Raw genomic sequence first — 24155 nt, forward strand, 5'->3', positions numbered from 1 at the left:
TCAGAATGAAGCAGCTCAGATAACCACTCCATACAGGTGTGTAGAGCTGAAAAGCTTCTCATGGAAGAACACCAGTGTTCCTAATAAAGTGCCCAGTCTTGTTCCACACAGGTGCTGCCAGGTATTGTCCTGAATGGCTAAATACTCTGTTCTGTAATCAAACTGAGGTTTGTCAAACTTTTCTGCTGTAATGTTGAGTGGTGCTGCCACCTAGTGGTAGATCAGTACTATTGCATGGAGACCTTTCCAAAAATTAATCTTCACAAAACATTGTGTGAACTCCGGTGTAAGCTCTAATTACAGCTGCAGGTGGAAGTTGGTAAAGGTCTTGTGTAATCTCTATTGGTGACGAGCGAGTGAAGGAAAACCCACTGAACGGCCAGATGATGCCCATACAAATTTTATTCACAATTACATGGAAAACAATCTGCTTTCGTTCAAGTATCTCATCAATTAGACTTAAGTACTCTGGTTATATAATATACATTTACATAATTGCTGCAGTCAGACAATATAACTGGAATCTGGAGTGGTGAGGGAGGTAGTGTAAGTCACTTTAATGAACCGAAGACCTTGTGTGAGACCTGAAAGCACAAATATTTATATTAAAACATTAATATAAGATGAACGGTGCAACCCTAAGCAATAAAACCTCAAATATATACGGTCTATGCAAAATAAAGAGGGCTATAGATAAGATGCTCTAAGACTTGGAATAAAATCGTTTTACATTGACTTTCCACACATCAGTGAAAGAACGGGAGGTTCTGAAGAGCTCACTGAACTCCAGCGTGGTTCTGTATGTAATAGGAGACACCGCTGCACCAACAACAACAAGTCAGCTGGTGAAATTTCCTCCCTCCTAGATCTTCCTCCATCAGCTGTGAGTGGTATTGTTATTGAACAGTGGAAGAGTTTAGGAGGAACAGCTCACAGAGAGCAGCTCAGCCACCGAGTGTCTGTCAGACCACGTAAAGTTACAGAGCGGGGTCAGGGCCGAGTGCTGAGCTCAGAGCAGAGTGCAGAAAAGCCTCCAACTGACTCAGTAACTGCAGCAGAGCTCCAGACCTTCTGCTGGTGCTGGTAGAGCTTAGAGAAAAGAAGGGACCAGCTCCATATTAATACAGCCTATGGGTTTAGAATGGGATGCATAAAAGCTCTTATGTGTGGAACATGTGGGTGAATCTCGCTGGGTTTACTCACGCAGTGGTCTCTCGCATGCAGAAAGTCGAAGAGCTCCTCTGTGCAGTCTTCAGTCGTGTCTGGCCTCGAGCTGACCCGAGCTTCACATGCCTCTAGCCTTTGCCTTGCATGCACACAGTGCTCGGTCTTTGCACACTTCTCTCGAATGGTTTCTAACGGGTCCTGCAGAGAACAATCAGTGTTTAGGTCTGTCTTTAGGTCAGAACCCCACCCCCCTAATATCAATCATTGGAAATGGACCACCACTGGACCTATACTGGGCTGCTGATGTTTGTGTGGCGGGAGTAGGGTCGAGATATTCTGGGAATTTCTAAAGTTTGAAAGAAATCATCTGGACATGTGCTGTACATGGGATGGATAGTGGATGCAGGGGGTGTGATCTTCTCAATAGCCCTGCAGTATAAAATGTGCCATGTGCCTGGGATTGAGGAGCAGCTTTGCTATTCAACCAGTTTGGTCTCATATCTAATTATTTTAGCCAAGATTATGCTTCAGTTGATTTTTTTAACCAACTACATGTGAACTACAGGCACGTTTCTCACCTTCAGCACTGAATATTCTCATGTTATTCCCATTAATTTCCATTAATTTACATAATTACCTGTAAATTTCCATGGTAAATGTATTTCTATTGTTTTATATGCTATGCCTTTGTGTCTGCTGTACACTAATGATAGTGTATGATATATTCCCTGTAAATTATCCAATATTTCCTATTAAATCCAATGAAATCCCAAGATTTTCATGGAAAGTTTACATTTTGGAATATTTCCAAAGTTCACGAGCTAAAGTTCCCATGGTAAATTAAAAAAATCAACCCCTTTGCAAACCTAGGTGTGAAGTGTATTCCAGCAAAATGGGCAATAAGTGCAGAAGAACACAGCACCCTGTCATTTGACCATTTACCAGGTACAACAACTTACCACCAGGTCTTCTTCTTCTTCCTCCTCCTCCTCCTCCTCCTCTTCTTCTTCTTCTTCTTCTTCTTCCTCAGCTGGAGCATCATCCTCCTTTTAACATAAAACAAAATCAATTTATTATTATTATTATTAATATTATTATTATCTTACAGTGATTTTAAGAAGTAGCCCCAGCTTCATGAATGTGTCCAAGGCGGCTCACTATCGTTCACCACGAAGGTCCTTCTTGCCTTGGTGCCGGATACCACAGGACACCTTCAGAGGTCTTGTGGAGTCCATGCCTCAATGGGTCAGAACTGTTTTGGTGGTACATCACATAAGACAGGTGGTTTTAATGTTATGGCTGTGTTCTCCATGTTAGTCCAGTAAAAACACTGGACTGAACACTGCTAGATTAAGGGTTTCCAGGCCTGCAATGAGAAAAGTGTAGAGTATTGTTGTTCTTATTAGCCAATAAATCATTTTTTTCTCCATACTGTGACATTATGGGCTGTTATGAGAAGATTATTCACGTAGAAAATCAATCAGTTCTCATAACAGCCCAAATATCAGCATAATAACTCATATAAATCGATAGAAATGTCTTTATATTTACACTTTTTAATATTACACACATCCTGAGACTAATATAAGATGTTAATATACTTTTAAACTCGTTTTTAAACGAACACGTGGGTTCAGTTTGTTGTCTCTCCAATTCCACCTTAAATCCTGGGGCAGACCCTGCTGCAGCGTTTAAGGTGGAACGGACAATTCGTGCAATATTCGAACTTCAGCTTCGTTTTAAAGTCTAATTTTCACACAGGAAGAACTTTAGGCCGTACCTCACCCTCAGGATTTCCGAAAGTGACCATTTCCCTCTCAAAAACCATGATTTTATTCACTTAAGGAGCTGGAGGCGGTGAACACGTCCAGCCACGAACTCGCCGCAGCTGCTGGATAAAGGGGCGCGCGCAGGAAGTGGATAGCTTGTTTACTTTTATTAAACTTACAAATAAGGCCTTTGTTTACTACTTACACACATATTTACATTTTGTACATATTAAAAATACTTTAATGTAGCGTATATTTAACACACTTACACCTTTAGAGAAGTGGGGGAAAGTTAGTTAGCTAGTTAATGACCGTTCACAAACACACTTATAGAAGTAGCTAGATAAGTGTTTAGATTTGTAGTTAGATATATGTATATATATTTTTATTAGTTTGGGATAATAATTAATAAAAATAAGTTTTAAATTAAATTAGCTAACTAATTAAAATACTAACTAAGCATATGTTGTTTTGAGTATGAGATAATTCTTGCTATTTCAGATTCTTCGTGGATAATAAACTGATTAAACCTCAGAAATCATGACATTCAGATTTGATTAAAGTGATTAAACTTGTTTTATGGCAAATCTGAATTTAATTGGCTACATCTCAAATCTCAAGTCATATGAACGCAGCGCGGAACCAACAGCTTGGGTTCGGGCGGCGGAGGAGGCAGTTACTAGTGATACACCTTGTAGGAACATGGCAGTGGACATTAGCCCGAGGTTTTTGTTTAAGAGAATAAAACACTCCGTTTGTTTCTTCATCCAACGACGGAATCATGTTAAAACGAAATGGGTAAATATAACTTTTAAAATATGATTAGAGGTGTGGAGTCTAATATATCCGTGTACTAACAGACCTGCGAACACGTTAGCTTAGCTAGATGCGCTGTGTTCCAATTACCAGCTGCTCGCTGATCTAGGGCACTAATGAAGGGAGCGAAATTAAGTCTGCAGTTTAGTGGAATATAAAACAGCCTGTTTAATTCTAGAGGATCAGCAGAGGAGGCATAATAGTACTGTACACATTACATAGGACTGTTCTTTATAAAAGGGGTGAGGTATAGGATATGTGCACTTTAAGGGGACTTGAAGCAGAATAAAATAACTTTTTTATTAATAAAAATAAAATAAATTTTATAAGCAATAATACATTATTATATCATTATTATATAATTAGTAACCAGCTATTTCATCAGTCACTGGTTTGCTGTTTTCTTGATTGTAGTGCACTAATCTAAGGAACAAAGGTGTGTGTGTGTATATATATATGTATATGTATGTATGTGTGTGTGTGTGTATATATATATATATATATATAGTATACCTCACCATGTGAAAGAGACTTAAGGCATCAGGATTGACTAAGCATTACTTTATATAACAAAACAAATTAACACATATATAAATGTACATATTTGCTATTTATTTGTCACTAATTAAAAAATAAATAAATAAATAAATAAAAAAATAAAAAAAATAAAAAAAATATATATATATATATATATATATATATATATATATATATATATATATATATATATATGATCATTTCTAAAGGATAAGAGCTTGAAAAAAATATTTTTTAGCATTTAGTATTTGACTAATTCCTCAAAATGTAATTAGCATTTTACTAATGTTCTATTTCTGGGTATTAATACATTATTAGGAAGTTGCAGACCCTGTTGCCTACATAGTGATCTGAGTGTATTCTAAATTGTATGTATTATTATTATTATTCTCTTAATTTTTAATTTATAAATTTATTTTGTATTAATTTTTCTAATCTCTCTACAGGCTGGCACCAGAGCCAAAAGGCCTGCCACTGACCTCGCTCTGCAGCACTTTGATGCGACATACAGCCTACAGTTAGGCGACCTGTGGCCGTCGGTTCGTATTGGAATGCTGTCTGAGAAAAAGTACGGCGCTCTAGTGAACAACTTTGCATCCACTTCTGACGTGATATCAGGCTTCCACTCCAAAGGCTGCAGAGACTTCATCAGCGCTGCGCTCACAGAGAAGCCTGCCGTTGAACCTGAGCTCCATGACCACAGTGCAGCTCCAGTCAGCTCCAATATCCAGTGCTTTGTTTTTCCGAGGGGAGACATTTCTCGGTTTAAATCTGCGAGGTGAGAGACGGAGGGTACATGCAGACATTAGGGAGTAATCTACTGCAGATCGTGTGATGCAGTGGTTTTCTCACAGTATATGTTTTTATAATATATATAAGTATAATATATAACTGTAACTTTTGCCCCAATTTCTCTTTCTTTTTTCAGACCAGACAGTAATGGACTATTGAACTATTACCTACTGGATGCAGCCTCTGTCCTGCCTGTCCTGGCCCTGGATGTCCAGCCAGGCCACTCTGTGCTGGACCTCTGCGCTGGGCCTGGAGGGAAGACCCTTGCCCTTCTGCAGACTCAAGTCGTCAGTATGTAAATACACGTTCAATTAATTAAGACTTGTCTTTTCAAAAGTGCTGATTCTGCTTTTACAATCTGATTGGCTGAGCCAATATTCAAAGCCATTGTAAAATCTCAATATATACATGCATACAATCACGCATTAGCCGAAATCTGCTCAATTCTGTGCTAAAGCAGCTTTTTTTATTATTATTAATATTATTTCACCCATAACTCAATACTGTTTGTGGCCCCAAGCCTGTGGTACAAGGGGTTAATAGTAAATTATTTATTAAGGGTTGTGTTATTTAAGGGGGAGGGGGGTTACTGTACCTGACAGAATCTTTATAATTCAGGTGAATAATTACTGTAACCCCCCCCCCTTAACCGACTACACCTGAGAACAGCCCTACTTTTCATAGCTAAGGAACCATTGCCAGTTCTAACTGTATTTAGAAATATGTGTTCAGGGTTTCTTTGGGCCAATGACCTGTCAGGGCCTCGAACAGTTCGGCTCCACCGGACCCTGCAGAGCTACCTCCCCCGGGAGCTGCTGATGGAGGGCACGGTTCACGTCACTTCCTTAGATGGACGGCAGTGGAGAAATAAAGAGGATACCGGGTTCGACAAGGTGAGCAGAGATTTCTCTCTTCCTCTCCCGTCTGCGTTCCGTTTTTAAGGAGCCCGTGTTCCCTCTGTTCCCCTCAGGTGCTGGTGGACGTCCCCTGTACCACAGACAGGCATTCTCTGATGGAGGAGGAGAACAACATATTCAAGAGATCCAGAACCAAGGAGAGACAAATGCTTCCCCTGCTGCAGATGGAGCTCCTTCTGTGAGTTGGAATTAATAGTTTATATTATAAACATTATTATGATCAATATTATTATGGAAAACATTAGACCAATGTGAGGGGATTTTCTAGCTATTTTGAAATTACATAGAACTGCACGGTCATATCAGAACATTATGACCACCCCGGTTTGGAAGTAACTCTGCCCGGGGCGTCACAGATGCCATGTGTCAGGGTTTGCTGCAGGTATAAATAAGCGAGCACACCAGTCAGTCAGCTGCAGGGTAGAACCATCGTCATGGGCAGAGGACATGATTTGACTGATGCCCAAAGTACAGTCCCTTACAGAAGTTTTAGTCTGCTCCAGATCTCATCAGAACAGATAAAGCAGGTGAACATAAATCCAGTAAAAAGGAGAAACAAGAGCTTCTCATTCTGAAGAAAGAAAGTAGTGAGATCTTGTCAGTGAGCTAGTCTGAAGAACAGAGCTCGGTTCCTCCAGGTTTCTCCTGGACGCCCCCCCAGTCCAGCCAGCAGAGCGTGGAGGATGTGTTCAACTCCAGCAGCAGCAGCAGCAGCAGCAGCAGCAGCTCACCTGATTTACCATCATTATGCCCTGATTTACCACCAAACCAGGTGTTGATCTGAGGAGAACTCTAAATAATACTAGACTCCATGAGAGAGGAGAACTTTGGAGATGTTCTAATGATGAACACAGTGATGGAGAACCTCCACCACGTTCTGTAGGAGTGTTATTATTAGTGATTATTCTAATAATCAGTGTTTTACTGCTCAGATAAGCAGCTTTACACTCTTATAAAATATAGATTTATATTAGTTGTCGAGTCCAAACTTAAGAGGTCATGTCAAGAGGTCACATTTTTCCCCTCTCTCTATCTCTATCTCCGTAGGGCAGGGATCCACGCCGCTCGCCCAGGTGGTGATGTTCTGTACTCTACCTGCTCGCTCTCTCAGCTCCAGAATGAGTGTGTGGTGCAGCAGGCTGTCAGCCTTGCTCAGCAAGAGATGGGCGTCAGAGTGGAAGTGCAGAGTCTCTGCAGCTTTGTCCAGCTCTTCTCACACACTTTCCACTTCGCCCCTCAGCCAGCAGTCGGGGAACTAGTTTTACCACACTTGTGTGCCAACTTTGGGCCAATTTATATGTGCAAATTGCGACGGATGAGTTAAAGGTCCAACCTGAGAGACCTGCTGTGGTGACTGCATGCTGCTCCCTCTGCTGCAGCTTTACAGGAGGAGGGAGAACCTACTTAACTTTCAATGGAGTCGATGTAGATTTTATTCCAGGTCATTTTGGAGCGTTTCTATTGGTCCATTCGTCCTGAAATTCTGACGCAATATAAAGAGCAGCTGCCAGATTCACATTATAGAGAAAAGTGACAAACAACAAAGATAAGATCCAGGTTTTTGCATGGCAGGGACAAAATGCAGTGTTCTGTAAAAGGTTGGGCACTCCTGGTGAGATCACATGGAAGTGTTTGTTATTGTAAATAAGTCACATCCCCTACTGATACACACTTCTGTACATTTACGTACATAATTTCTGATAATAAATAGGAAATTGTGTCTGGACAAAAGTATTGGGACACCTGCTCATTTATTGTTTCTTCTGAAATCAAGGGTATTAAAGAGAGTGTATCCTGCTTTTGATTGAGTAACTGTCTCTACTGTCCAGAGAAGAAGGCTTTCAACTAGATTATGGAGGAGAAGCATTGCAGTGAGGATTTGATTGATTTCATTCAGCGACAAGAGCGTTAGTGAGGTCAGGATGTTGCTTGATCACCATCCAAAAGTACAGGATAGAGCTCCACCATTATTCTAGAGAAAACAGTTCTTCTACTGCTCCACAGCGCAATGCTGGGGGACTTTATACCCCTCTAGCCCACACCTGGCATTAGACAGCATGGTACCAATCATCATCATGATCATGATGTTTATCTACTCCAGAGAGTCCTATTCTATTGGCAGTACTTCTCTACAGGGACTAGAGAAGCTTGTGTCCACAAACTTTTGGACAGATAGTGTATTTGTTGATTGTATTTATATTTATTCCTTTTTAATTTATATGTATATAGGTGCTTTAGGATGTCCCAAAATGAAAGCCAGCCATGGCCAAGATACATTTTCATGTGATAAATAAAAGAATCTTTAGATGTTTATTACAAAAATAAAAATTTTAAGACCCATCATGTGTATCGTGGGTGGTTCTGTTTATGGCCTGCAGGTGGCACTAGCTGACAATAAGTCCTGTCTCTGTCTGTGGTGGGAAATCATTAAGCAGTAATCAGTGATGGTGGAGTGTGTGGACTCCAGCTGAAACCATGTAGTTAAAGGACAGTAGAATGGGATTGTCTGTTTAAGGGCTTTATAGCCTACTATTGTGGGATCTACAGTCAGACAAGCAGTTACTTTGTGAGTGTGTGTGTTTTAGATCATTGTTGTTTAAAATTAAATGAAATACAATTAAATTACTTCTAAAAATGAAGTATGTATAACATTATTTATATATATATATATATATATATATATATATATATATATATATTCACATATATACACATATATATAATGTGTGTGTGTGTGTGTGTATATATATATATATATATATATAACTGTTTTCTAAATTTTTTGTAAAATATGTTGGGCTATTTTAAAGGCTCAGTTTAGTTCATTTACTATTTAGCCTATTTTTATTGTTTCATTGTTTGGCCTTACTGTCTGCTTAAATGTTTTTTTTTATGGCTTTTATATATATATATATATATATATATATATATATATATATACACATACTACTATTTAGCCTATTTTTATTGTTTCATTGTTTGACCTTACTGACTGCTTAAATGGTCTGTGTGGATTTATTTTTCTAAATTATTTTTCATTATTAATTTACTTTATATATATATATATATATATATATATATATATATATATATATATATATATATATAAACAGTCATTATTAATTTCTACATGACCATGTCCTATTTAAAAAAAAAAACTTCAATTCAATTTTTTGTGCCACGGGCATTAACTAGCTTTCTCAAATACTATGTAATCCAAAATAACCAGTTTATTTGCAGTTTTTTATTTGTTTCTTTTATTACTACTACTACTAATAATAATAATAATAAATGTATTTGTTTATTTGATTTTAATTGATATATTATTACTTGTTTATGTTAATGTTGCATGTTCCGTCAGTCTCTCCACACTGGCAGACCCGAATGCTGATTGAAATTGAAATCTATTTATATTTATCACTAAAATCATCCAAACTAGTCTAGATGTCATTACAAAGTGCAATGAAGTGACCTCAAACAGCAGGCAGATTTCCTCCTAACTGTACAGATATTGATAAATTACAGTCTTCCTAATCTGGATAATTAATTACAGTGCATCCGTAATGAAATGCTTAATTTTACTCAAAAGAAATGCATTTCAAATGAAATTGCCTCTGCATGTAGTAGCTGTTCAGCTGCACACTCCAGGCTGCTCCTAAATGCCTCCTTTCCACCCCCCCACCCCTCCATCCCACCCTCTGTAACCCCCTCCCAGTCAGAGGGTGGTAAGAGGTCTGTTTTGTTTTCCAGGAGCGTGCCAGCTTCAATTTCCCCTCCACTGTCCACGAACCTGCCGTCTATTCCGGGCAATGTAGCATGAAAAGGTGTGCGCACTTTAAGAACGAGGCCGAGCAGCACTATGGACTCCCCGCTGTCATTAAGCTGCTCGAAAACAGTGTTGGATCGAGATTGGCCACACTGTCGTTTAGTTGCCGGCTTCTGGTTGAACATTAAGGACGCAAGAGGATCCTGAAATGGGATGTTTTCCCCTCATTTTGCTGTTCGCCTTTTATTCCACAGATGAGTGCAGATAATTTTCTGTGCGATTGTGAGTGATTACTGTATTACCACGGTAATATAGGGTTATTTGGGAATGCAAAGAGAATTAATGACACATAAAAACTATTTCTGCATTGGCTGCGTCTCCCGGCCCGGGTATAGTTCTCCATGCCTGCATCTTGTGATTACCTAAACGTATTGTAAATATGTCTTTGCTATGGGCTTTTACATAAATTTACATTTTTTAACACTCAGGAAACAGAGGCCCATTAGGGACGAGTTATTTCCATCCATACAGTTTGTTCATTATTGACTTTTGACGGTGCAGGCGATGCTCTGCGTCTGATCGTTTGGGAAAGCGCAAGGCCAGTGATGGAAATCTGATGTAAATCTTTGTAATGACAGAAATATTGAAATTATCCTCTGTACCTGGAGGCTCAATGACCTGTTGGGTAAGGGACTGCGGTGCTGTCGTGCTGTTTGGATGGCAGCAGCAGCAGCAGCAGAGGGAGCCTCTTTGTCTGGCTTTGGGTGGCTCGAATCGCAGCTTTTCTTCACAAGGAGAGGTGGTTTAGAGCTGGTCAGAAGTTTGTGGACACCCCTTCTTCTTGATGGTGCTGACAGAGGTTTTCAGGTTCCACACATAGTTGAGTAGCTGATGTAACCTCCATGGAAAAGCACTAGAACAGCAATAGAACGGGAGGCTGTGTGAGAGGCACACTTGACCCCAAGGTCAATGCCAGGCCTGGGTTAAAGGGGTTATAAGGCACCTAAAGGTGTATGAAGCCCACATGTATTGGGCTGTGGAGTGGCGGAGATTCGTCCAATGCTCTGTTGGCTGAATGCAATCAGATTATCAAAGCAATGTTTAATTTTTTTAATTTTTTTTTTTTTAAAGATGTGCAGGTGTCCACAAACTTTTGTCCATGTCATTTTCCTTTTTCAAAAAATAGCTGTAGATCTTTTGGTCAAATCTTTTTGGTGTTTGATGGAACAGTGTAGAGCCCTCCTAGGCCTCCTAATCTCATCTCACAGCTCACCTTGACCTCAACTCGACCCCAGCGTAAGACTGTCCTTTAAGATGGACAGTAAAGTTAGCCTGAAGAACCTTCAGAAGTTCCTCTGGTGCTGTTATTGCCCATGAAGGAAAGCTATAATGGCCATTGCACAGAGACGGACCTTACCTCTGCATCAATAGCGGACCTTGAGGAACAGCATCAGCCATTAATTGGCTGAATTATTTATATTATTGAGCCCCTTGTCCTCTTTCGGCTTCTCCTCTTTACTAACTGACCTGTTGCTGTCCTGGTGCACATTACATCCAGCGAATTAAGTAGTCCCATACGCAATATGAACAAAAGTATTGGGACACTGGATCATTCATTGTGTCTTCTGGCATCAAGGGTATTAAGCATGGGGCCAATCGGTTCATGTTTACATGTTACAGAGGGACCTTTTCTATTGGCAGTGCTTCTCTACAAGGTTTAGACAAGCTAGATTTAGACAAGTAGCTAAATGCATTCATTAGAAGGGGTGTCCACAAACATTTGGACATATAGTTTATGAATACTGTACTCAAAACAATATTCATACATTTCTGCATACACCATTCAGCCATAACATTAACACTACCTGCCTAACATTACGTAGGCATTTGAGGCATGGACTTCACAAGACCTCTGAAGGTCCTGCTGTAGCATCTGGTGCCAAGACATTAGCAGCAGACCCTTTAAGTCCTGTAAGTTGGGAAGTGGGGCCTCCATGAGCATCGATGAGCCTTGGATGCCCATAAAACTGTCACTAGTCATAGCTGGGTCCTTTCTCTGAGCACTTTTGGTAGGGGCTGACCACTGCATACCGGGAGCACAGCACAAGACCTGCCTGCTGATGTTCTGGAGATGTTCTGACCCAGTCTGACTTGTCTAGAACATCACAGTTTGGTTCTTGTCAAAGTGTCTCAGATTCTTACGCTTGTCCATTCAATTCGGCTGTCAGTGGTACTAATGTTCTGGCTGATTGGTGTATAAGCAAAGTAGCTAAATATTGCCCACCTTTACGGAGCTGTCATACATATATGCCAGATTAAAATGTATGGAAAGATTGATCATATTGATCATTACTGAGAAGATTTTATCGGGATAAAGTGTCGCTAATTAACTTATTATTTATTAATTAAATGTGAATCACTTATTAGCAAAAATTCAGCGAAATAATATTGTTGTTGCTACACTGGCATATAAAGCTGATACCAACAGGTAGCTAAAGCTAGGCTAGCTATCATGCACTTGCTATCAAGATCAGCAAATCAATTTATTTGGGATTCAAATAAAATAATAAATTGATAATTAATAAATAAATAAATAAATAAATAAATACCACTAGATAAAAGAGAGGGGGGGGGGGGCGTAGCATGCTAGGCTAGCTAATACAATCAAAGGGGGGGGGGGATCCTAAATGGACCTTAGGAAAAATATGACGTCAGAGAGGGTGTGACGTGTCACGACACCGGCTACCGTATGCTCGTAACGTTCAGCCTGGCGTCTGTTTACAGCTGTTTAAAGTCCCGCCCCTCCGCCAAAAGAGCCAATCAGCTGGCTGGTTACGTTGCGAGCGCTGAGCGACGTGTGAACCTGCTAGTGAGGAAAGCCTGGAGATCTGCGCATGCGCAGTAGCCAGAACAAGCCTAAAAAAACGCTTTTTAATGCGTTATTGAGTCAGATTTTAGATCAGCGATTTAAAATATGATTTTTAAACGATAAGTTGACCTAAAATTTCGAGTATTTTGGTCTCTTTTCATCGCAAGAGCGGCGCTGCAAAGATGGCCGCCGAGTGAGCAGACTGGCCCATAGGGAGTTTCTGGCTAATATGGCTAGCTAGCTAGCTAACAAGCTAAGAAAGCTAGCTAGTAGCAGCTATTATCATGGTGCTAACTGCATTTCTGAGACATAACACTCTTCTTAAACCACGTGGAGGTGATTAGTGACATCTAATAGTCTTGATAACGTGGTTTTGATACATTTTCTGTAGCTAGCTAGCTATAAACATGGCCTAAAGTAGCTAGCTAGCTATAAACATGGCCTAAAGTAGCTAGCTAGCTATGAACATGGCCTAAAGTAGCTAGCTAGCTATAAACATGGCCTAAAGTAGCTAGCTAGCTATGAACATGGCCTAAAGTAGCTAGCTAGCTATAAACATGGCCTAAAGTAGCTAGCTAGCTATAAACATGGCCTAAAGTAGCTAGCTAGCTATGAACATGGCCTAAAGTAGCTAGCTAGCTATAAACATGGCCTAAAGTAGCTAGCTAGCTATAAACATGGCCTAAAGTAGCTAGCTAGCTATAAACATGGCCTAAAGTAGCTAGCTAGCTATAAACATGGCCTAAAGTAGCTAGCTAGCTATGAACATGGCCTAAAGTAGCTAGCTAGCTATAAACATGGCCTAAAGTAGCTAGCTAGCTATAAACATGGCCTAAAGTAGCTAGCTAGCTATAAACATGGCCTAAAGTAGCTAGCTAGCTATAAACATGGCCTAAAGTAGCTAGCTAGCTACATTAGCATAGCTGAAGCTTCTTCAGTCCAAGCCAGAAACCATATAAGAAAGTTTCTTAAAATTAATTTTCAGATTTTAACAGTAGTAACAGAGATTTTTGTTTGAACCATTGCTTTAAGGAACAACAGTGCTCTCCGTCCTTTCTTAAAAGGCATGTGTAGCGCGGAGTAGCTGCGTAATTATGTGTGACTGAAACAGCGCCCGGGTGACAGGCTCTGGAGTGCCACTGTTTGCTCGGGTCAGATCCCCCCTCGAGAAAAGAGCGCTCCACTTCAGCGCTTAAGAGGATTAAGTCGGGTTGTGATAACAGAGGGGTAAAAAAGGGACGAACTGAATCAGAAAGGGCGCTGGGACCAAAGAGGGTGACCTCTTGCTACTGAGTTCAAACACCTGTTGTCACCACCAACCCCCAATTACTTTCTCCTGGGCTCATGTGTTAGTTCCCCTGCTTGTGTGTTACATTATTATACTTTCAGGTGTGAAGAAAGTTGTTGAACAGATCTATAATTCTATCCAGGACGCGGCACAGATGTATCAAATCAAATCAAACAAAAATATGAATATAAAAGTGCAATAATAAATGTATTGCAGCATCAACCACAAGGCTGTTAGGAATTGAGTATGGTGCTTAATACATAAAACAAATTATTACTGCTCATTATTATTATTATTAGTGATTTAGTACTTATTTAACACAATTTAGTCAAGCAATAAAGTGATAACTAGAAATTGACATTATTTTACATCACATTTGGTTCAAAGCGCCTGGTCAAAAGTAAAGAGGGTTTATGGAGGACAGTTTTTATTAAATTAGATTTTTGTCTGAAATATTGTTTTAATTGTGTGTTTGGGGGTTATTTGTGTGTCTCCTGCGTTAAGAGAGTGGGGAAAAATTATATAATTTCATCAGATTTTTTAAATATCTTTTTAGAATTGTATTTTATATAAATGTTTGACATTTAAAAGTTTCCAAAGTTAATTAAATTTAAATAAATTAAAAAAAACAATAACAAAAAAACAGAACAGTTCTATTACATTTTAATTGTTTTTGTTATATTGCATTTCTCCACATTTCCCTATTATTAATTAAATCTATCATTCAGTTTAACCACAAGAAGGGAAGGAAAACAAATACAATGCCATGAAAACCTTTTAAAAATCTTAGAATTGTGTTTTATATAAATGTTCAAAATTTGAAGTTGGATTGTGCAAAAGTAAATTCAAATAATTACTGAAATACTTAAAAAGAAAAACAACAAAAATGATTTAAAATCTTATTATTTTATATTTAATTTCCCCACATTGTCCTTTGGAGGATTAATAGAAAACATATATTTTCTTTTTATCCTCAAGAAGTGAAGAAAATGTGGAGAAAAAATGGAAACTTCCCATAAGCTAAATCAGATCAATTGGAATATGTTGAGGTCATCTGTAAAACTTGGTGGAGGTAGTGTCAGAACTGAATTGCTTGTCTTTATTGATTATAATAGAAGTGAGTCGCTCATCTTTGTTGATGATGAGACAACAAGGTCTCTGTTTTATTGGTAATAGAACTGGATTACTGGGTCATTATTGATAATTGGACTGTTTCTCTCTTTTTTTGATGAAAGAGACTGGATCTGTTGGTCTCATACTTGCTGCTGATAGGACTGGATCTCTTGGTTTTGCTGATGATGGAAGTGGATCACTTTTCTGTAGGTAAGACAACACCAGTTTATCTTTACAGCACATTTCACGTACAAAGTTAATTAAAAGTGCTTTACACACGTTAATATAAAGATGTGATAAAATATTAATCAAATAAGAAACAAACAATAATATAATGTAATAAGATTAAATAGGATTTTAAAAAGTAACAGCTAAAAGTGAAATGTTGAAAAAAGTTCATTAGAAGCAAAGTGCAATAAAAAGAGGTACAATTCATTTATATGTGTAGATATTTACAGGTTTTTATTTTGTTATATTGACATTATTTAGGTTATTTGATGGTTTCTTTCTATGTAATTATCATTTTTTGTTCTATTTAGTATTATAATATTATGAAATTGTAATATTAATTAGGTGGAGGCTTTATATAAGCCTGTATGGGTGTCTTTGGCCTCTACCCACACTGTTTGTTTTGTTATTTTTATTTTGTTTTGTTTTTTAGAGTATTTTAGTATTTTAAATTGTGGAAATAAACTAATCAAAATTCTCAATCGCAGTTTCATAAAAAACTGATGAAAAAACATTGTGTCCTTTGTTCTGACATTAATATAACAATCTTAGATTCATAGTAGTTATTAAAAACCTTCAGAAAGTCTATTAACAAATAATAAGCTCAAGGCACTAAAATGTCAATTTAATTTAGTATTAATTTTACATATCTTATCTTTTTATTATTGTTATTATCTTATATTAATTTGTATCTGTATCTTTATATTTTATGCATTTTATCCGTAATATTTTATTGTTTTATGCAAATAATATCAAAGCTTTTCACTGCTAGTTGCAGTGTGTATGACTATGTAGGTGAAAACTAAATGTTTTAATTTAATTAGATTTATATGCTTATAATGTTATGTCAGTTTATCTGGTCACTCTTTACAATAGCCTGCAGTTTTTTTTATATATACACACGTTTCACCAGGTTTAGAAATCTGACAGTCTGCACTTTACCCTCAGTCATTGTTTCAGTCCAAATCCAATCAGTTCAAGTTCAGAGCCAAAACTTAAAGCAGTGTCACAGACCAATCGCTTACGGACCGCACTCCGGCGTAATAGTGGTCAGTATTTTGTTGCTTTTGTTGATGGTAGAGGCCGATTTGTGCGCTTGGATCCGTGTCAGACTGTGCTAAAAGCCGGCCTGTGTTGGTTTCCAGGAGGACTTTGATGTGTATCTGGGCAATGTGCTATTAGAGGGATTTACCCCAGCTGACAGCTCGGAGAGTATGTGGCGAAATTGCAATGCCAGCAGGCTAAAAGAATGCTGGGAACAGGATTAGGATCATATTCTGGCAGTGCCTGTCACTTCTTCAATGGACTGGGGTTTCTTATGGTGGCAGCTTTCATTCTCCATGCACCTAAAACCTTTAGCAGCTCTAAAAAGAGGGGGAGCGAGAGAAAGGAGGGGGGGGGGTACTGATTGAATGGTACACTATGATTTTTGTGCTGGGCATGCTCAAAGGCTATTGTGTGAGTGTATGTATGTATGTGTGTGTGTGTGTGTGTTAAGGACTGTCTTATAAAATAAAGACCAGTGCATTTTCATCATTTTACACTATATAGGCCAAAGCTACACACTAACACTTTGCTGGAGGGCGTCCAGTTACGGACATTCAGAACTTTTCCTAGAACCCAATAATAGTAGGAATAAGTATTATTGAGTATCCCACTTATTTTATTGTCCATAAGGACTATTTATGATACTATCTATGATGCTTAAATTTATTTATTTTAAAATTATTTTTTTTTACCTTTTCATTTCTTTAAGATGATCTATATATATATATATATATATATATATATATATATATATATATATATATATATATATATATATATATAAGCTCTGTTCTGATTGGCTGCTCTGTATTGGGCGTCATGCAAAAAGCAGTCCAGGCTGAAACAGCCTGAATGGGTGGGGCTAAGCTGTTGTAGGCTGACTGGAGGGCATATGTAAATGTGCAGTTTTTTGTGACATCACAAAAACAGTTCATTTTAACTGGGCTTGTTTACGTTTATAGACTATATGGACTGATCAGTCACTGGAGAGATGAATGATATGCGTTTCAAACAATATTTACGTACTATATCAAACTAAATTGCTGCAAGGAGTCCTTTAATTCCCTGCATAACAATGTGTTTAATTTAATGCATATAATTTGTTAAAACATGTGGTTCATTAATTAAGCAATAAAACAAAGATCTATGCATTTCTGAGAATTTAAGGCTAATTAAACTGGAAGGGGATTGAGACCCAGCACAGCTCAGGCCTGCGTGTAAACAGAAGCCGACACCATCGGGAATCATGTGAATCATGTGACCTGCGGCTTGAAACGTCATCATTTATTTGGAAACCTCTTTTCCATCTTTCTTTTTCTGCATTTTGGCTTTAACCATATTCAATTTCTCCTAATTTGCTATTGATGATTTACCCACCCTCTCTCCTGAGGAAAGTGCCAGATCCCCAGCTCCACCCCAACAGCTAACGGACGTCTGTGCCGGCCAACATCGCTTAAGAGTGATGAGGCGGGGGAAGCACCATCTTTCCACCCGGAGAGCATGCGCAATTGTGCACTCTCCGACTCCGGCTGCTGATGGCAAAGGCTCGGAATTTGAACTCGCGACCCCAGGGCCATAGTGCATGCGCATTAGAGACAGCTGAGCCACTCAGACACTGATATTCTAACTTTTCCAACGATATTCGATATTCTAACTCCACCTCATCTTAGCGTAAAATAGGGTTCAGGGTTTTTTCTTTTGTGCATTTTCAAAATTCGCAAAAACCAGAGCTCTTACAAGTGAATCATGTTACATGGTTGGAGAATACAGAGTTAGGAGTCTTGCCCAAGGACTCTCTACTCTATTGGTGTCAAGTGGTGTGTTGTCTGGCCTAAAAAAAAAGAACCCCAGTCTCCGTTGGGTAAGGCAGTGTGGTTATCCACTACCCCACCAACCTCTCTGCATGGACAACACAAGCCCTTAAAAACCTCAGTGTTTAAGGTGCCCCCGTTTAGGGCAGCTGTTCAGTTGTGTATTGTAATCTGTTGTACTGTGTGTTGAGCAGATTTCGACTATGATTTCGACCTGCATCAGAAACCAGACGTCTCTGACCTGTGCACTGATCTTGACCTCGACATATTCCAATCTGCAACAACGTCCCGAGGGCGTTTAGCGGTTTCTCAAGTGTTTAACCGCTTGGCAGCAAACCGAACATATGAAGGACAACAGCCCAGCCCAGCCTTGTCTTGTCTGATGGATCTCCAGCACTGTCGGCCTCACTCGTGGAAGCCCTGATGTTTCCACCGTTGTATAGTCTTGCTTGGCACGAGCAGACACAAAGAGGTGGCATATTTTCTGGGTCGTTAGAACCTGCTGTATTTAAGGTTGGCAGAGAGCATTTAAAAAAGCAGTTAGCGGCCCTGGCCCTGAACATGATGGCAGCACCGAGCCTCTGGTAAAAATGCAAACCAAAGGGAGAACCCTCTTTATGTGAGCAAAAGGCTTATGCATTTTGACAAACCACGCTGTTTAAGATATAATAGCAGCATAATCACAGCCCCGGGCCGTCATTCTTCAGCATAATGGCCCGCTTATTCATCGGGGATGGCTTATGTCCCCAAACCGATTTTATTTCACAAGATTACCCCGTCCTCCCTCTCCTCCCACACTCCCCTTCTCCCCCTTGTTCCCTTTCTCTCTGCTGCTCTGCATATCTGCCCTGTTTGTTTGGCTTTGTTGGCTTGGGCTAGACTCTCGGTTCGGCTCGGTGGTGTGTTTTCCGATTATTCAGGTTTTTGTCCAGATGATAAATGATTACAGGTAAGGCTGAACTGCACAGATACTTTTACAACCTGCAAGTCAATAAGAATAATAATAAAGGTACTATAAAAGAATCGTAGAAAAAAGAGGCACAGAAGAACCGTCTCTTTGGAGAACTCTTTATAAATGTGATCTGGATGATTTGTGATTGTGACATGATTAAAGTTTAAAGAGCCCCCACATGAAGTACAGGTTCTAGGAAGAACCCTTACATCCAGGACCTTTAGCTTTAAACCCCTGAAGGCTTCTTTATACTCAAAAATCTTTGTTTCCAAACAAGGTTCTTCAGCAAGAACCAAGCAAGGTTCTTCACACTTAACAGTGTTTAATTATGTTTAATAGCATGTATACTACATATTATATTATCACTTATAACAGTGTTTAATTATATATGACACACATATAATATTATATATATAAATATAATTATATATACTGTATATATATACTGTATATATATAAGCACTTAACAGTGTTTAATTATACATTACACACATAATGTATGTATATATATATATATATATATATATATATATATATATATGTATACACACAGTATATATATATATAATTATATTTATATATATAATATTATATGTGTGTCATATAATTAAACATTGTTATAAGTGATAATATAATATGTAGTATATATGCTAAATATATAACGGTAATTTTCTCAGCAGGGAAGATGTTTCTTGACTGAGAATAGATCCCACAAAAACTACATCACATATACTAGCATTTAAAAGTTTTAAATTACGTACATATTAATATTATTAATTAATTAATTATTGTTAATTTAGTTTGTAATTTTAAATATGCTACATATGCAGTGTATTAAACAAATACTATGAATATGTTTATTCTTATTAGTTAAATATGTGATTTCAAGAACGTATTATTACAAACTGTTTACTGAAATAGAATTGTATATATTGTTAATATATACAATTATTATTATTAATATTACAAACATTCCAAGAGCAAGAAGACAGTAAACTGATAAATAAAAAACTGTAATTATCTGTTTATGTTGTGTACCTTAGGATTGCATATTTTGTCATTTGATGAATTCTGGGTATTTATATTCAATTTATTACTGACTTATTAAATGTTCTACAGCTTTCTCAGAGATTTTAGAACCAGAACCATGTCTGTCCAACATCCTGGACTCACCTGGACGTTCCTTTAGTTTTATTTACAATTTCTTAAAGTTAAATATTTTAAAATGTACAATACTGATATATCAGTCACATTTAACTGGTTCTTTAGTCATATTTTGCCTTTAGTAAACAACCCTTAAAGAACCATTTTATAAAATGTATTTACATGTTTTTTTGAGTCATGGTTTTATATAGAACCGTTTATTTTAGTAGAGAACCCTTGAACAACCCTTTGTTTGAAGAGTGTTTATAAATGGTCGTCGTTTTATATAGAACCGTCGCCTTTAGTTAACGACTCTATAGAACCAATTTCTAAAGAGTGTATTCTACGTTTCTGTGAGTTGTCATAGTTCTATTTAGAACCGTTGCCTTTAGTACAGAACCTGTGACAAAACCCTTTGTTTTAATGAGTGTATACAGTTTTGAGTTGTCTTGGTTCCAACCGTTCACGTTAGTAAAGGACCCGAAGAACCCTTTGTTTAAAGAGTGTATTTATATGGTATACAGAACCACTGTATTTAGTAAAGAACTAAAGGACCTATTTTCAAGGAGTGCGTACAAATGTAAAGAACCCTTAGCTTTTAATTGATTCTTTGAGTTGTCATGTTTCCAAAAATGGCTATTTGTAAGGAACCCCCGAAGAACCCTTTGTTTTAATGGTTGTTGGAGTTGGCATGGTTCTATAAATCTTCACTGCCTTCAGTAAAGAACCCTTAAAGAACCTTTTTAAAGAGTGTATTTATTTATTTATATGTGGTTCCTGGAGTTAGTTAGTCTTTAGTACAGAACTCTTCAAGAACCTATTTCCAAGGAGTGCATTCAGTGGTTCTTTGAGTTGTCAAGGTTCTATATAGCACCTCTACCCGTTTTTTAAAGGGTGTATTCAAATGGTTATTTGAGTTGCCATGCTTGCCTTATATAAAACCATTGCCTTTAGTAAAGAACAATTCAATTCATTCTTGTTAAGAACCCCTGAAAACCCATTTGTTTTAAAAAGTATTTAAACGGTTCTTGGATTTGGCATGGTATTTAGTAAAGAACCCTTAAAGAACCCTTTTTTTAAGAGTGTATCTTCTATATTTGTGTATTGGTTTTGTCCTTTTGGGCCTCAGTCTCCACAAACATTATGCTTCAGCCCTCCAAGACAGAACTTTCAGCCCCCCCCGGTCCACCGCAACTTGGCATAGCAGGCATGAAGAACCTCCTTTCAGAGCGGCTTGAGTCCAGAACTTCTCCTGTCCAGGACAAAAACCCAAACAACAAACCTCTCAAGAACTTCTCAACATCTTCAAGCAATGTTTTATTGAGGGGTTTATTTTACAAGTCTTCAAGCCTACAGTTGTAATAGAGGGGAAAAGAAAGCTGATGGTTCTTCTGGATCTTTTGGATCTCCCTCCACCAGTGTATATACTCTACAGGTTCACCACATACTGGTGGTGGCGAGGGTGGGAGTGATTACAACTTTCATGACCACAGCAACAATGGAAACCAACTCGGAGGAGTTTTACATTTACAATCAGACCGATTAAGGGTTAAATCATCCATTTGAGGGGGTAAGGGGGTACGGGGGTGCACGCAGAACTAACGTTACCGTCCAACCAATTACAGTCTTACAACGGACAGCTACCAGAATCGTCACAGGAAGGTGGTTAGATTCTTCTCAATCTAGAACATAGAACATCTGCCTTACCAGTAAACATTTATAGATAAAGACTTTGTGTAATTTACATATTAAAATAGTTTACAAACACAATGTGGGAGGAGGAGTCTCGCAGGATGGGCCAAACCGAGGAACGGAGCTGCCTTCCGGGAAGTGCTTGGGATGGGATGGGATGGGGTGGGGGGGTGCTTCCGCCGTACGGAAAGAAAGATGGGCAGGGCGGAAGACATCAATAAATAAAACCCAAAGTGTAGACGGATGCAAATCAAACGCACCCTTTTTTTCGTATATATGTGATTTCCATCGCCTCTCTTGCGCCGCTCTGCTAACATACACTTGCAAGAAGCAGCACTTTTCTCGCGCCTCGTGCTTGTGCTTATTTTCTTCTCCCCCTCGGAGCATTAGATATATACGGCGATCTCAAATGATATGCGCGGCCTGTAATTGCATTTCTTCCTCAGCCCAGGGCTAAATGTAATTAAAAGCCCGGCGTAGAGTATGTAGGCCTACTCTCTGGAATCGCTTTCTCATTACCCCAGCTGTTCTCGGTTTATCGCCGGCCATTAAACAGGTAAATGAGTCAGGTTTAATTAAGCAATCTGCTGTTACGAGGCGGGGATTTACATTTTACGTATGGAATTATGTAACGTGTCATTTGAGCGCTAGACTAATTGAATTAGGACGGTGTACAGGCTGCCTCAGTGCATGCAAGGCACTAAGCTCTTCTATTAAAAGTGCTACATTCAAACAGGTGGGCCCATTCAGGATGGACCGTGGTGTGAGAAGCAAGACAGTACAGTGAGTAGTAACATTAGCACGCACAGTCAGTCGTACCTGTCTACCTGGCAGCAACTCGACACCTTCGCCTCTGCCTAAGTGTTTGGTTGCACTTATTAAATCACGGCGACGAGGAAGGTCCACGAGTTGCTCTGAACGCTCTGTAGCGGCAGCGATGGGAGCAGCCGCTCAGAAACCAAGAAAGACAGCAAGTACAACAACATACAAGATTACTTAAAGCCCATCTGTTTTGGCAGCCAAAATGTGCAGTTTGGTACATTTTGCAGAAGCTGGACCCCACACAGAAGGTTCCAGGTGGCCGGTGAGGTTGCTAGGGTTGATGGTGTTGATGGGGTGCACTGTGAAAACATTCAAGTCAGGCCTTGAAACTTAAAATGATCAACTAAATCTGAGGACAGAGCCTTTTTCGAGTTAACCTTGATTAAGTCAAAGGTTCTCCTGTCTCACATTTTGTTCTTCTCCATCTCAGTTTGGTCAACAATGCTTATTGAGTCTGAAAAACATGAGTAAAGGTTCTGCAGCTGAAAGTGCTTCAACACTCAGTAAGACGTTTCGGCCGTGAACCCTTCCCATCTTCAGTTTAGAGCCAGTTTAGGCCTTTTTTAGTCTCAGACTCCTGACCATGGAGGACTGTGGTGTTGCTGGGATTCAAACCTATGATCGCTTCTGATGGTCTCTTGACAAGCAGACAGTTAGACAGTCGCTCCACTCTGGAGCTGTGTAGCCATGTGCATTTCTGTGCCTAAAAAAAGAATGGTAGGTACATTTTTGCAAAGGTGATTTTATAGGGGCCCCAAGACTAAAACCTGGGAGTCACGTGTTCAAATCCTGGGCTATGCTGATTCGCTATCGGCAGCCGGAACATGAGTGAGCACAGTTGGCCATGCTTTCTTTCTTTCGTAGAGTTGATAGGATAGTCTCTCACATTATCACGTCACATTACGATGCTGGCCAGCTGATGTATCAGAGCTGGGGGTCGGTGCGTTGGCTGCCTAGTGATGCTGCATTGGCAGCAGTTGGAAAAGAGGCAGTGGGTGACTTCACTTGTCTCAGAGGGGGCATTTGCCTGTCTTCACCCTCCTAGTGCAGTTGCACTAGGGAGATAGGGGGAGTTAGGGTGAGTGGGTTAATATGACTTCAGCTAAATTAGGTGGGTGAAAATGTAGTGTGTTTTTATGTAGTGTAATTTCAAATCTCAGGAGTGGCCCTACTGTCTAACTGCTTCTCATCAAATATGTGGAGGTCATCATCGCAAATCCCAGCTGTGTGCTGGGGGTAGTTCTAACCTGCAGATGGGAATAAACTGTAAACAAATTGAGGGGGAGGAGCAACTTGCACTAATTAAATCAATGAATATTAATATGTTTAAGGCTCAAGCGAACTGAGATGCAGAACTTTTTGACTCCAGAAACGTCATCATTTTAACTTTAAGCCTGACTGAGTGTTTACGGAGTAGAGTCGGGGG

The 24155-nt window shown here is 39.0% G+C and overlaps 2 protein-coding genes across 3 annotated transcripts; one reads left to right on the forward strand and one right to left on the reverse strand.

Moving 5' to 3' along the window:
- Nucleotides 1-384: 384 nt before the first annotated feature.
- LOC140545844 (cytochrome b-c1 complex subunit 6, mitochondrial-like) lies at nucleotides 385-3050 on the reverse strand. 2 transcript variants are annotated; one of them, XM_072668849.1, is made up of 4 exons: nucleotides 2948-3050; nucleotides 2127-2213; nucleotides 1204-1365; nucleotides 385-584 (listed from the first exon to the last, which is right to left on the reverse strand). In XM_072668849.1, the coding sequence occupies exons 1-4, from the start codon at nucleotides 2993-2995 to the stop codon at nucleotides 552-554; spliced, it is 330 nt and encodes a 109-aa protein (XP_072524950.1). In that variant the 5' UTR covers nucleotides 2996-3050; the 3' UTR covers nucleotides 385-551. The 2 variants fall into 2 exon arrangements, with proteins under 2 accessions (XP_072524950.1, XP_072524949.1); XM_072668848.1 differs by having other exon boundaries at nucleotides 385-1365.
- A 561-nt stretch (nucleotides 3051-3611) lies between these two features.
- Nucleotides 3612-8339, forward strand: nsun4 (NOP2/Sun RNA methyltransferase 4). The gene is made up of 6 exons (XM_072668759.1): nucleotides 3612-3734; nucleotides 4736-5067; nucleotides 5218-5372; nucleotides 5814-5974; nucleotides 6052-6176; nucleotides 7046-8339. The coding sequence occupies exons 1-6, from the start codon at nucleotides 3639-3641 to the stop codon at nucleotides 7320-7322; spliced, it is 1146 nt and encodes a 381-aa protein (XP_072524860.1). The 5' UTR covers nucleotides 3612-3638; the 3' UTR covers nucleotides 7323-8339.
- Nucleotides 8340-24155: the final 15816 nt, after the last annotated feature.

This window comes from Salminus brasiliensis, chromosome 23, assembly GCF_030463535.1.
Source record: "Salminus brasiliensis chromosome 23, fSalBra1.hap2, whole genome shotgun sequence".
NCBI classification, from domain to species: domain Eukaryota; kingdom Metazoa; phylum Chordata; class Actinopteri; order Characiformes; family Bryconidae; genus Salminus; species Salminus brasiliensis.